The sequence below is a fragment of the Acomys russatus genome, chromosome 8 (genome assembly GCF_903995435.1).
Source record: "Acomys russatus chromosome 8, mAcoRus1.1, whole genome shotgun sequence".
NCBI lineage: Eukaryota > Metazoa > Chordata > Mammalia > Rodentia > Muridae > Acomys > Acomys russatus.
Window position 1 is genome coordinate 15,640,800 of NC_067144.1, and position 15,328 is coordinate 15,656,127.

At 46.3% G+C, this 15,328-nt stretch overlaps 1 protein-coding gene and 1 non-coding gene across 15 annotated transcripts in view; both read right to left on the bottom strand.

Moving 5' to 3' along the window:
- Positions 1–13,511, bottom strand: part of Acap2 (ArfGAP with coiled-coil, ankyrin repeat and PH domains 2) — a 132,172-nt gene extending 118,661 nt beyond the window's left edge. For 4 of the 14 annotated variants that reach the window (XR_007831062.1, XR_007831063.1, XR_007831065.1 and 1 more), the window contains exon 1: positions 13,208–13,507. Coding sequence is in view for 6 of the 14 variants with exons in the window: in XM_051149723.1 (XP_051005680.1) it covers positions 13,208–13,260 (53 nt within the window). In the remaining 8 variants the exon portion in view is untranslated. Of the gene's footprint in view, positions 1–13,207 lie in introns of all 14 variants that reach the window. The other 10 variants (XM_051149723.1, XM_051149724.1, XR_007831061.1 and 7 more) reach the window with 9 other exon arrangements.
- On the bottom strand, positions 9,425–9,531 carry LOC127193504 (U6 spliceosomal RNA). Its single transcript, XR_007831146.1, has one exon. It is a non-coding gene; the product is annotated as a U6 spliceosomal RNA (small nuclear RNA).
- Positions 13,512–15,328: the final 1,817 nt, after the last annotated feature.

Below are 15,328 nucleotides of genomic sequence, written 5' to 3' on the forward strand. Positions count from 1 at the left end.
AACTCTCTCATTCTACCATGTGGGTCCCAGTGATCAAGCTCAGGATTGTCAGCCTTGGTGGCACACACCTTTACCCAACAAATCATCTTTCCAGGCCGCCAAAATAGATATATTTTTAAATGGTAAGATATGCATCAGCAAAATTCAAGACTAGTCTGAACAAATTAGACTAAATTTCAAGATAAAAAGTAAAAACATAACCCAGTGGTAAAGCATGAGACAAAAGGTTCAATCTCGTGAGTGAGCGCGCGCGCGCACGCGCGCACACACACACACACACACACACACACAGTGACTTGAGATGGGTGGCACCTTAAAAGAATATGTAAGATGCCCAAGGTACGTGGAAAGAAATGAAAGAGATGGTGTGTAGAAAGGACAGAGATCCAAGGATGCCAGGGTATCAGAGGCATGAAATGAAGAAGTCATGCTGGAAGGTAGGAGGGGGCTCTTTTAGCCTCAGCCATCCCAGGAGAGGTTAGGGATGAGTCAGAGATGAGCCATCCAGCCAGGCTCTTTTCCAAACATCCGACTCCTGAATCCTAAGCAAAAGAAAAAGATTGTTTTAACTCACTATAAGCTGATCTGTTACATACAGTATCAGATAGACAGAGGATGATTTCAACTGTATACTCATCTTTAAGATTATGTATCTCCAAATCACCACATGCCTCACAAGGGTACCTGGCAACAGCACCTGGGGACCAGCAAACTAGGGCACAAGGCTAGCCAGGAACACGCCATGTAGCTCAGAATAGGTTTTCATCCTGATGGTCTTGCCTTTGCCTCTCAAGTGCTGTGGTTACAAATGTGTGTTACTGAGACCACCAAGTCTTTAAAAATCACTTATAAGCCCAAGTTTCATTGGGTGTTTGCTTGTGAGCTTGATGTGGATGTTTGGGGAAGGGGTGAGTTAGCTCTTCTGAGTCCCACTAGATAGCCCAGGCTAGCCCTGTCCTCACTCTATAGCCCAAGCTGGCTTTAAACTTAAGATCCTCCCCCTGCCTCAGCCTTTCAAGTTCAGAGATTACAAGCATGAGTCCATGTTCAGGCATGGATATTGTTTTCCCCAACTATCTCATTCTGATTCAGGTGTCGCAGGGACAATACTGAAAAGCTATCCGACTTCCTAAACAGCTTAGTAAAATGTAAGAATGTATCAAGACGCAGAAGGGACGGTTAACCAGGCATGAGTGCGGGTGGGGAGGCAGGGTAGCTTGGAAGGTCCTCTAGCACTTCAGGGTAACTACAGTCAACAACATTAAACAATGTTTCAAAATAGCTAGGAGGGAAGGTTTTAACTGTCCCCAATGCAAAGAAATGATAAACGTCTGAGGTGTTAGTATGCCAATTACTCTGATCTGATCATTCAAATCCTAGTGTGCAGATAGGAGGAGTGTGTGACACTGTGCCTTAGAAATACGTGCAATTATTACTTGTCAAGTTTTAGATAGCACTATATATACAATAAATAATATAGGGAAGATTTTATTAATTGGCTAAATAAACAATTTTAACGCTAAAAAATAAAAGTATGGTGACAACCACCAATTACCTAGGCTCAGACATATGAACACAGTTACAATTTAGGGATAGCAGTAGACTAACAGTGAGAAGGAAAATGGGAGAGGAAGCAAATTGATATTTAATACCCTTTTGTACTATTTCTTTCCTTTTGCTGTTGTTTTATTTTGCTTCTTGTTTGAGACAGGGTCTCCCTATGTAGCCATGGCTGGCCTGAAACTCATTGTGTAGACCAGACTAGCCTTGAACTAAAAAGATACCCACCTGCCGCCGCCTCCTGAGTACTGGGATTCAAGGTGTACACCACCATGCCTAGACTATTTGAATTCTTTTTAAGGGAAAACAAACAAAAACCAGCACCAAGAATAGCACATGCCTAGAATCCTAGTATTAGGGGCTGGGGAAAGACAGGAGGGCCTTGAGTTTAAGGTTATCCTGGACCCCCATGGTGAGGCCCTATCTCCAAAAAAAAAAAAAAGAGGGAGAAGTGCTGAGAATGGGGCACATTTGCAGAGTGCTGCACTGAGTGTTCAGGGTTAGGCTCCATCACCAACACTGCCAAAAGAGGGGTTTGGGGCCTTTTTGTTCTTTTGGGGGGGATTGGGGGGGTTGGTTGGTTGTTTTGGCCACGCTTGGTGGTGCATGTCCGTGACCTCATAACAGCCATAGCAAGACACTAATATAAAACAGTAATGCAAAAAGGGATATTTTCCTCACGTGCATCACTAACCATTTTAAAGCAAAACTCAGCGGATTTTCAACTCACTGTTAAAGTTTCTTAGGAACAGAAAGCTAAATTAAAGAAAACCCAAAACACCTGAAGTTAAAAGCCATTAACAAAAAGGCAGAAAGAAATGTCAGCGGGAAAAGTTCTACTTACTTACACCTATTTCACACTTACACTACAAAAATCAAAGTGGTTAGTCCTGTCAAGTTTATTTTCCTGTGAGTAAATAAACCAGTATATACTCTGAACAGAATTTGTAAAAATACACAATTAAATTCCACTAGTATTCCTCCTAGTGTTCTCACCAATGCCTGCCTTCTGTCAAACACATGAAATGAGCATGTGAGCCTGTCAGCTACTCCTGCCGGGACATCACCTCAGGCTGTCCCTCCCAGGAGCTGCACCTACAGGCAAAGGGACCTTACACTGCCCTGGGACATCACTTCAGGCTGTCCCTCCCAGGAGCTGCACCTACAGGCAAAGGGACCTTACACTGCCCTGGGACATCACTTCAGGCTGTCCCTCCCAGGAGCTGCACCTACAGGCAAAGGGACCTTACATAACCCTTTCGGAAAGACCTTCACTGCTCTCCTACAACATGAGGTGGAGTTTTTATTATTCTATTTTGTTCTACTACCCAAGTGAATATTTACAGCTGGGTGCCGGAGCCGAGGGTACGGCCTAATGTCAGAGCAGTTGCTAGCTTGTGTGAGGTCCTAGAGCCAATCTCCAGCACTGAAAGAAAAATAAAAAAAATACAAAATCCCCAGAAGATCTCTAACTTTGCAGCCTATACATGCTGTCTTTCTTCCGGTGATGCATACCTACTTACACATTTAATTTATAAATTAGGCCCAGGAAGCCTAACAATAACAACATGGGATGATCACAATTACCTTATAATAAAACCCACATGAGGGTGAGGGAAAAGGCGTGGCAGTTAAAAGCACTTGCTGATCTTGCAGAGGACCCACATGGCAGCTCACAGGCACCTGCCCTGGGTGACCTGATGTCCTCTCCTGCCTCCTTGGGTGCCAGGCAAGGACACGGTGCACATACATCCCTGCGGGCAAACACTCATGAACACAAAATAAACTATTCTTTAAAGTCACGTTTTGTGAACGCGATCTTTCAAAGTACCCTATGGTGCCATGCTGCTTCTTGTGATGTGTGAGACCATGCCATGTCTGCATGCCACTGTGACCTGGCTTGTCTGGCCGTCTACCTCAGGCCGTCCTGGGTTGTGAGCCCAGTGGTGTTGAGCACATGAGGAACAAATGCCAGCACTTGCTTCTGCCGAGCTCTTGCAGAACAGCAGAGACTTGCTGTGGCGGGGACCCTAATCCAGTTTCTCTAATACGACTGAAACTGTGTCAGAAGTTTCTTTGCCAATAGATACAGTCTGTCCAGTAATTTTTATGGTTTTCAGCCCCAGTGCATACCTAAATCTGTGTGACTGTCCCTTATCTGCAGTTGGATGGCTTGGTGTTATTCACCTCAGGGCCTTACAGCTGAAGTCTCCATATGTGCTAAACACTGTACACACTGCAAGCCATCAGAAAACATTCTCTGTTCAAATTCCACCCATAAGACTTCTCCCATTGTAACTAGGTGTTCACTGCGTGTTAATGTCGCTAACTTTAACTTTATTACACTTACTCAAGTGTAATGCACTCATAAGGAGGGCAAAGGACAGCTCAGTAGAGCCAGTTTTCAGGAAGCTAACTCAGGTTGACAGGCTTGGTGGCAAGTGCCTTTACCTGCTGAGCCATCTCAGCGGCCCAGTGTCTGTGACTTTGCTGGCTCAGATGTGACAGCAAAACTCGTAAAAATTTCTTTTTCTAAGCAGGTGTGGTAGCTCGCATCTGTAATCCCAGCACAAAAGGCTGAGGCAGGAGGATTGCTATAGTTCTAGGGCAGCATAAACTACAATGTGAGACTCTGCCAAAAACCAAAACAAGTGCCAGGAAGACTTCTCATCCGGTAAATTAGCTGCTTGCCACCAAGCCGGACAGCCTAAGTGCAAACAGAACCCACAGGATATGGCAGTTCTGTGCCTGGAGCCCAGGCCATTGCGGGCAATTCTCACTGCCTTTTCACTTACATGAAGCACTTCCCAGCAAGTACAGTGTGTTAGAGTTAGAAGACTCATTCACACCACTCTTGTTGCTGTGACCTACTAAAAGAAGGAAGGACTTATTTAAGCTCCGCCCACCACAGCAGGAAGAGTAGACAAATCAGCTCCTGGTGGCAGGAAGCAAAGCAGAAAAGGAAGGAACTGGGGACTAGGTATACCCTTCGACATTACACTCGTCATACCTACTTTCTCCACCTAGGCTCCTCTTCACAAAGTTTCTGTATCTCCCAAAATATTGCCACCCGCTTAGGGACCAAGCATTCAACACAGCATTTTACCGCTGGCCTCCACGGTGCCAAAAGAACTCAGCTACCTCTGAAAGCCATAATGGTTCCAACATGGCTCAGAAGAACAAATGCAAAATGCTGCTATCGCCAACATCCTAGAATCTACACTGCAGCCTGGGCTGCACCCTCAGAACTCCACACATCCTGCCTTCACGGACGTCCACTCTGCCACACACTGTCTAGCTGGCCTACCAGTTAGAAGTCCCCAGGACCCTGCAACCAAGATCACATGGATAAAGACCAGCTAGAGTGGTATCCCCTGGGACCATCACAGCTGCACCCGCTGTTCCTAGGACAGTGAAATGAATGCCGGGAAAACATTTCTTAGACTGCACTTTGCAAGCCATGTGCTAGGACAATGCTCTCCTCTCGAGTGAAAGTTTCTTACTGAGTTTAGTTGTTTATGTCCTTGAGCCTGCTATGACTGGATCCCTAGGCAATTCCCAGGAAGCCCTTAGGGCTAAGAGTAGGCTGCAACAACTGTGCCACAGCTGAATGCTACAGTGCCTTAAGAGTTCCCTCTGTCACATCAACTAGTCCATCACCTTAATTCAGCCTCCTGCCAAAATGTAGCACGGATCCTCAATGAACTCTACTCCAACTCCCCAAAGAGCCTCCCTCAACCTGACGCCTTGTGAGTCTGGCTTCAGCATCTGCACTATTCTCTGCTTTCTGGTGTTCTGGGCTCCCACCACAGCCATCCACCCATCCACGGGCCCGTTTATGCCAGTCTGTGCCACTCTAGAGCCCCTCTACCCCACTTCACCAAACTTCTCCACATCCCTCCCACAACCCATGTCCCCCCAAAGGCCTGTGAGCCACATCATGAGGAATCACGGCAATGGCCCACTTCTTACCACCAACACTCTGTATCAGTCAGTTTCACAGCACTGTGACTAAACCTCCAATATAAACAACTCTAAGAGAGGAGGGACTGACTTGTGCTTGTGCTTTCAAAGGGTGCATCCATGGTTGCTCAGCCCCGCGTCCCTGGGCAGAACATCACAGTGACAGAAAGACACAGCACAAGCAATCACCTTGAGGTGGGCACACAGGAAACAGAGCTAAAAAGAGGAACCTGGACCAGGTCTTTCCTAAGGACAACCTGAGGAACCTACTTCCTGCAACCAGCCCCAATTCCCAAAGGTTCCTAAGCTCCCAAACAGTGCCGCTGGCTAGGGAGGGAGCATTCACTGGATAAAGAGCTTCTGGAGGGTCAGTCCCACCCACACAGCAATACACAGGTCTTAGCAATCTCGGAACAAAATTGTGTTTTCTTTCTTCGTGGAGAATTGTTGCCTTTTCACATAAATGAAGCACTTTACAGTTTGTTTGGTTGGCATTTCTAAATTACCAGCATGGCTACTCTCACACTTTCAGACACTTTGGGCCCACTAGTAAATAAAATAAAGGCTGCGTGCACACAGCATGCAATATACCCAGCCCATCGGGTAATAAAGACAGCTAAGTGACTAAGGGGCTGTACCCTAGGAAAGGAAGAATTTACATCCCAGCTGGATGGAGCAGGACAATGTGAGATTTTTCACCATACTACTTGGAAGGGCAAATTTTAAATCATGAATTTTCAGGGCTGGGGACATGGCTCTGTTGGCTCCTACCTGCTGCATAAGCATGGGAACTGGGGTTCAGATCCCTAATACATGCCAGCAAGCACCTACAGCCAGTGCTGGGAGTGTAAAGACAGACCAACATCCAAGGCTCATTAGCCAGCCAGTCAACATCGCCAAACCCATGAGCTCCAGGTTCAGTGAGAGATTTGGCTCAAAAAAAATAAATAAATAAAGTGGAACACACCCCAGTTACAAAACAGAAGTCAGGGCCTAACTGGAGGGGCGCTTCCTTCTTGCTGGCCAGCACTCTCCATCCCCGGACATGCCATGCAGGCTGCCGAGGAAGACCTGCCATCAACAGTCCTGCTCAGCTGTGAACCAGTCTACACATCTACCACCAGCCAGGTAGGCCGTGTCCACTGGCACACCCAACCATTTTCTGATTGGACTTGTGGCCCGGGAAACGGAAGGGCATTCACATCTGGTACTGTAGAATGGCCATGGCTACAGATGTCATGGACCCTGGGAGGGAAGCTACTGCTGTTGCTCTGCTAAACGGACATGATGTCTCCATCAAAGTATCATCTAAACAATTATGCTGATGCCTCTAGACAGTGTTGCTATCAGCTTTGGCAAAACCAAAAAACCAAAAAGCTTCTTTTTGGGGGGGGGGCGGGGAGCAGGCCACTGTTAACTGTAGAGATTCGTAATTGGTCAAAGTGATGAAAATAAGTAACAGTTACAGAAATGAGGCGTCTGTATCTTCCCCACTGAGGCTCAAGGAAGAAGCAGCAGAAAAAGTCAGAGGAAGGAGGGAGTGGTGTGGAATGCTGACGTCTGCCACGTGTGGCTGGTGCACTCTTGAACAGAGCAGTTGGGATTACCTGCACACCATGTGCACAAGAGTGGGCCTGCCACCATCCTGTCACACACAGAGGGGCTCAAGAGTCCCACACTCCCTGAGGAGTTATGCAGTTAGTGGTTGATGGGGAAGGAGAGACACTTTCTTCAGTGGTGTAGCCACTGCTAAGGTGCCTATGGCCCTGCAGACAGCCCAAAGGCTCACCAAAAGAAAATGCGGAGGCAGAGAGGGCAAGATGTGAAAAGCAAGACGCCCAGCGGGACCTGAAGCGGGACACACAAGGGCAGCAGCGGATGAATACGGCCAAGAGAACTGCGGATGCGTATGACAGTCATGAATCACATCAGCCCATTATTATATATCATTAATATACACTAATAAAAAATAATACTGGAGCACGCAATCCAGAAAGACGCCAACCCCATGGCCTTGAATGCAAACACATATGCATCGGCCTCTGTGAACACGCATATACAACACACAAACACACACACAAATCAAAACACAGCATAAATGTTCATATTTTCTAGAATTTTCCATCGTGTTTTCTATTTTATTACTATGTTTACACAGTGGGAGGCTGCTGTGTGCCCTGGCACATTGGTGGAGGTCAGAAGACAGCCTTGTGGAGCTCCCTTCTCTCCTCCCACCATCACATGGGTTCAAGAACACAACGCAGGTCACCTGACTTGCACACCTTTAACTGCTGGGCCATTAAGCTGGTCCCATTTAGTATTTCTCAGACCAAGATTCATCCAGATAACTGAACCCTTGAGTCAGTTTTTTAAATTATTTTTATTAGCATAGACCCACCATTTTAAAAGCCTACACCATTAACTGAGTCAAAATATTCCGCTAGTTTTTAATATTTAATGCATTTTAACATTGATGCCTAATGTTAATATATTTTTAAGTTTTGTAATAAGTATGAGTCCTAATTTTAGGCAGCTAAGGCAGTGAATTCCTATGATCCCAACCCATGGGAGACAGAGGAAGGAGAATTTCAGTCAGGACCACATAGTGAGACTCTGCATAAAATATATATATAAAATAATAGTAATAACTCTACTTCATAAAATATTTCAGCTATGGAAGGATCTAGAGTGAGGTCTGGTGTATTTGTTTGCATGTATTTAAGTTGATTAAATGGAATGATAAATTACAAACTGCAATAAGGAACACCAGGGTTCATGACTTTGGTACGTAACTGTTGATTTCATCCTATCACTTCTGAGGTAAAAGCACGTTTCCCCTCATCCTTCTGCCCACTCTGTTTTCACTGTTTAACATATCAATTGTCAAGGAGTTTCTCTGTTACAAGGAAGGGATATAAAATGGCAAGTGAGGTAGGGCTGAGACCAGCCTAATGACAAAATACAACTAAGGTGCATGCAGCTGTGATTTGTTGCAATGTGTTTTACCCATTAAAACTTCTCACGCCAGCCAGGTGTGGCTGCACTTGAGAGGTGGATCTCTGTGAGTTCGAGGCCAGCCTGGTATTCAAAGCAAGTCCAGGACAGCCAGGACTACAAGAGAAACGCTGTCTCGAAAAACCAAAATTTTAAAAATTAAAAGATTTTCTTCTATGTCAGGCTACAGTGGCATACGTTTAATTTCAGCACTCAGGGGGCAGAGGCAGGTTAGAGCTCTGAGCTCAAGGCCAGCCTGGTCTATAGAGTGAGTGTCTGTCTCAAAAACCAAGTGGTGGGGGAGGGGTGGGGGGAGTACATTGCCATAGCTAGCCTTAAACTCACAATCTTTCTGTCTCTGGCACTCTTGAGTACTGGCATTATACAGCCAAACTAGAAACAATTTGGATTAGAAATTCTGAAAATCCAAACAAGAAACTACTTATAATTTTGGGCCCAAATTCAAACTCCAGTAAATATTAATCATTATGTCTCTGCCTCCCAAACATTTCATACATTTACATTCATGCAGATTTTTTTTTCATGCAGATTTTTATAACAAGATTTTGACCTTTAATCTTTTTTTTTATTGTGTATTTTTCTTTTTTTTTTTTTATTAATTTATTCTTGTTACATCTCAATGTTTATCCCATCCCTTGTATCCTCCCATTCCTCCCCCCCCCCCCCCCATTTTCCCATTATTCCCCTCCCCTATGACTGTTCCTGAGGGGGATTATGTCCCCCTGTATATTCTCATAGGGTATCAAGTCTCTTCTTGGCTACTTGCTGTCCTTCCTCTGAGTGCCACCAGGTCTCCCCCTCCAGGGGACATGGTCAAATGTGAGGCACCAGAGTACGTGAGAAAGTCGTATCACACTCTCCACTCAACTGTGGAGAATATTCTGACAAAAATACGGAACGCTTCACGAATTTGCGTGTCATCCTTGCGCAGGGGCCATGCTAATCTTCTCTGTATCGTTCCAATTTTAGTATATGTGCTGCCGAAGCGAGCACGACCTTTAATCTTTTAAACTGGCATTTTTAAAAATTAAAAATAGAACTCAAAATTACACAATGAAATGTGACCTCCAATCTACTATCAAAAATCAAGAATCCCAAGACTGGAATGCAAGAGAAAGCATTGAGTTCCTTCAAATGATCAGAAGTCAGTTTTAACTATAGCATCCTTTTCTTCCTACAAGAAAATGAATGTTTTAACCTTGAATAGTGGTGACTCCTTTCTTCAGCAAGATCTGACTTTTGTATTAAGTCTATAGCATTCAAGGCAGTTACATGTAAATGTCATAAGATTCACCTTGTGAAAGATTTTTTTATAAGCTTTATTATTTAAAAGCCTGCAAATAAATAAAAATATCACACACCAAATTAATAGGACTCAAAGTCTACATAACTCAATGAACTTCCATACGGCTAAAATTCACATTTTTGATGGTAGATAAATACTTAAAATTATTCAATACTGAAACTATAAAATGTAGTGTGAGGCTCCACAGCTTCTGTTCTGATTGTTTTTCTTAATTTTTAAAATTATTTTATGTGTATAGATGTTTTATCTGAATGTATGTCTGTGCACCACATGTAAGCCTCGTGCCCAGGAGAGGGCACTGGATGCCCTGGAACTGAAGTTACAGACAGTTCTGAGCCAACATATAGATGACAGGAATCGAACCCAGGTCCATTGCAAGAGCAGCCAATGTTCTTAACACCTGAGCTGTCTCTCCAGTCCCAAAGCGAATATGGAGGAGTGGAGTTAGAAATTAAAGTCAGACACCAGCCCTCACCATTTTTTGTCTTCCTTATTTTTCTTAGTAATAGTAAACAAGAGTTTTGTTTTGTTAGCATGTATATATGTGAGCGGTGTGCACGTGTGGTTTCATATTTATATAGGCGGTGTGTCCAAGCACATATGTGTATGTACATATAGAGGCCAGAGGCTGATGTTCCTCCATCGTTCTCCACCTTAAATATTGAGGCACGGTCTCTCACTTGATCCCAGAGCTCTCTGATTCAGTGTCTAGCTAGCCAGCTTGTTAAGCCAGCTGGCCAACTTGCTCCGGAGGATCCACCTCTGCCTCCCAAGTGCTGAGATCACCAGCCCAGCATTTACAAGTATGCTGGGGATCCACACTCCAATCCTCACCAACTGCACAGCCAGTACTTCACCCACGGGTCCTCCAACTCACAACCCTCCTGCTTTACCCTCTGAAGTAGATGGGCTTTTAGGCATCTGTCACCCACTCCCACAGCTCACAGATTTTCTATTTTAATGTGTTTCAAAATTCGCATACACTGCTAAATCAATTTCAGCCGATGTATACATGATGTAAACAAATACTACTAATGGGCTATCCAGACACAACACGAATCTATACAGTGCTAGAGTCACAGAAAAGCTACAGTTATCAAGAATATGAACGACGGGCTGCTGATTTCTCGGCACTCTTCTCTATTGTAAATCTAAGCTAGGCCCTAAAATAAATACAAGACGCTGGAGTGCTTGGAGCCTTGGTATCTGTTCCCAGTTTGCAGCCGACAATAACTGGAATGCCAGAGACTAGAAATCCTAGAAATCTCTATCTACTTAAAATAGGGCAAATATTACAGAAAATAAATAGTTTACCACACCACACAACCTGGTATCTCTAATTCTTATTTCATATTCTATGGTTATTTTACAAATGAAAGTGTCACATGACAAGTGACCAACGTCAAAGGCTTTAGAAGCCAACCCAAGGATCCAACCAAGGGAGCACAAAGCCACATTCTCTAAAAAGAAAAATGCTGTGGTTACTTAGTGTGAAGACAAACAGCTGAGGGTCGGGCAGACGGCTCAGTTCTTAGTGCTTTGCCACACAAGCCTGAAAACTGAGTTTGATTCCCCCAAAACACATGTTTAAAGAAATGGGTGCATCACCATACCTATAATCCCAGCGCTGGGGAGACAGAGGGGGGAGGATCCCTAGGTACGGCTGGCCAGCCAGTCTGGCCAAATCAGCAAGCCTGGAGTTCAGTGAGACACAGCTCAAAAGCCAAGATGAGAAACAACTGGGAAAGACACTCCGTGACTGCGCGCGCGCACACACACACACAAACACACACCTGAATCACATAAGCAATCATGTCATAATAGACAAAACTTTCTATAGTATTATCTTTAAATTGCTTAATTTGCTGCCCAGTCAGGAAAGCTAACCTCCAAGGCTGCCGGAAACGGTCTCTTTGTGTCACTGGGGGCCCTTCAATCCACCCTGAACATAAAACTGCCAAAATCTAATGGAAACAGCAGAAACGAAATCAGGTGCAGGGTTGTGTGTTGTTTACAGGCACTGACTTCAAATAAAACTTACACCTCGAAAAGAGCAAAAGGCAAAGACAACGTGTCCTTACATTTCCTCTAAGTTTCTTCCTTTTACACTTCTTCCCTTTCCTCTTCTTGGAGAAGAGAGCAGGATGCCAAAATAACAGTCAGTCGGACGTCTGAGAACTGTTAGTTCCCGGAGGCTGCAAGAATTTACAATGCTGGCCTGGCAGGGAGCTCAGTGGGCGCGCACATACACACACATACACACACACACCAATGCTCAGAGGACACACACACACCAATGCTCAGAGGACGCTTTTCAAGAAATGTCACAGAAGTTTTACGGTCTTATTTAGGCCTCAGGCAAGCCCTATTCAATACACTGTAAAACAGCCTTAAAAAGCTCAGTTCTCCAAACCAAGAGTTTCCTATAATGCTCGAAAAGGAAAGAGCACGGATTCTGGACCCCCTCAGTACTGCCGCCTCTCACGTGGAAGGCAGGCCAGGCCATGTGAATCCAAATGCCACCACATCAGTTTTGTGACAGATCCACTGGGAGCATCCGACTGTGATCCAGGGCCCTCCAGGCCGCGGGAAGAGGAACACAAATGCAATCTTTGGGGCCCTCCTACTTCCGTTCTCAAAACAGAAATGCTGTCTCGCCTAGCCCTCAGCCCTCCGCCTCTTCCAAAAGCGTCGACGGAAAGCAGAACAGATCTCCGCGATCAATGGTGGCTAGAATAGGGGGTTCAAAGCTTCCCGCCCCGACTCCGTCGAATATAACTCCAGGGCTTCCCGGAGGCCTCTGCCCCCTCCTCCCGGGCCGGGGGCCTCGGAGAAGCGGGAAGAGGAACTAAGTGACCCGCAAGGATGCCCAGAAAGCTCGCCCGCAGAAGGGGGTGGGGAGGTGGGCGCCGACGCGCAGCGGAAGGAAGGGAAGAGGAAGAGCATTAGAGGGGGTCGCGACTTAAGGGATGCGGCGGTGCCCGGGCTCGGGGAGACGCGGCTGCGAGCCAGGACTGAGGAGGCGACGTCCCCTCTCGGCCACGCCTCGGACTGCGGGCGAAAGGCTACGGCCCGCCCCGTCGGAAGGCGCGGACTGCGGGCCCGCGGTACTCCCGGGGCTGGCTGGTGCTCCCGGGGTCGGCTGTGCACACAAGATCTGCCGGTGTGCCCGAGAGCCGACGATGCACCCGGGGTCGGTGGCTGCTGCCGGGGGCTGGAGGGTATTCACGGATCAGACGGGGGTGCTGCCGGGGCTACCGAATGCTCCTGGGGTCAATGAGTGATCCCGGGGTCAGCGGCCACTCCACACCCCGCCTCCGGGAGAGGCGGCTCCGGGAGGCACTGGGGAACACGGCCGGTTACCTGAAACGGGGCGAGTCCTTCAGACACTCCTCGAAATCCACCGTCATCTTCATCTTGCCTCCGCCTGGCCTCGCAGGCAGCACCGGAGGAGGCGCGGGAGCTGAGGGACTCGGGTAGCGGTGGCACCGGGATCCGGGCGGCGTCGGCGGACGCTCGGCCGCCTCTAGCGCTGCGCGGAGCTGCGGAGGGCGCTGCGCTCCCTGGGCATAGCAGCGGGGAAGACTGCAACGGCTAGGCAGGCCCAGGCCACCTCTTCCTCCGCCCCAGCTGAGAGCCAGCCGGGGAAAACGCCCCGGAGTGACAGCCGCAACTAGCCAGCCACGGAGCCGAGGCCCCGGGAGGGGCTTCCGGCAGCACCGCCTACGGGAGGTGCACGGCCTCTGCGACAGCCAACCACGGTGCGCGGGCGTCGTTAGGCGGGATGTACGGGTTGCTAGGAGGCCAGCCGGCCACGCAGGCGCTCTGGGAAGGAAGGAAGTCACGTGGCCTGCATCGCTCGCCCCGCCCTCAGGTCTAAAAGGAAGATGTACTTTGGCAGCAATCTATAGAGGTCTGGGAACAGAAATTATAAGAATGAAGAGACTAGGCTAAGCCTTTCAGTTTAGAGAAATTGAGACCAGGAGAGGCGTGAGGTCCCTTTTGATAACCTTTCGCTTACTAGTTCCACCGCTTAATAATTTGGAAATTGCTCCTACATGCATCTTTTCATTTAACAATCAGAGGCCCTTTCTTGAAAGAAGGCACAATGGCTGAATTATATTAAAAATCACCCTTTAAAGCATCCGCACAAATGCATAGGTGGCATGCTTTAACCCAATGGCTGTGAAAATCTGCAGTCAAGTTTCTAGAGTTACCTTCTAGCTTTCCCGCTTTAAAAATAACAGCACTGATCTGATAGAACAGTCCAGTTGACACAGTGCGACAGAGTAATAATCCAGTGGGCGTTGGTTGTTATAATTGTACTACTGTCTCCTTTACAGGTTAATCAAACGTCAGGCCTCAGCCTGCTCACTTTTGCTATCTAAAGTTCTATATGACCTCTGACCATTTGCCTATATTACAGAGTAAATGCATGCTATTTTTCATAACCTCCAGCTATACCTTGATCTCTTCTACACATTTAGAAAGTACCAGCGTAATGCTGAAACCTTTCAAAGAACACACAAACATTGTATATGTTAGAAACTTGATCCTACCTCCCCCCCCACCCCCCACCCCTTTTTTAAAATTGAAGTCTACATCTCTATGAGCGACATAGGTCCTCTTGATACCTACAAACTGCATACTGTTAAATGTTTAGTGTCCTCAAATGTATGCACTGGTCAGGCTAATCATTTCAAGAACTATAACTTTATCAAGAGAATTAGCCAGTTATACTACATTTAATTGCATTAATGACTTGTGACAACTGATAATGTATTTGTTGTGTCAGTGTTTCATCATTCTGCTGCAGGATCCCCAAAAGTGGTATTTAGGGGGTCAAATTAAAATTCAGCTGCAGGAGGAGATCTTAAATATGAGGCCAGCCTAGGCTACATAGTGACATCCTGTCTCAAATAACATAGACATAGTAACAAAAACCCTGTCCGGACAGGTAGAGAGTGGAAGAACACTGAGGACCCGGAATGAAAAGCACACACTTACACTACCAAATTTTTGACAGTTCAAAAACTGGGGAAGACACCCCACATCTACCTCTAGTACACAGGCACATGCACACACATGAGCACAGACACATGCATAAGGCACAAACATATCCAAAAAGCTTCTACATAGCATTTATTTTCGAGACAGGGTTTCTCTGTGTAGACTTGGCTGTCTCAGACTCACTCTGTAGACCAGGCTGGCCTTGGGCTCACAGCAATCCACCTGCCTCTACCTTCCAGAGTGCTGGGATTACAGGCATGAGCCCGGCTAGCTTTTTTTTTTTTTTTTTTTTTTTAATTAAATAAAGAGACAGCCTATAGAATGAGAGATAGGTATCTTGAATCTGTAACAAAAAGAAAAAAATAAAATAAGCCTCCAGGGTCAGCATAATAGCTCAAAGGGGAAAGGCTCTTGTTACCAAACCTGAGCACAATCTTGGATTCCATAGTAGAAAGAAAGTACCAACTATGAAGG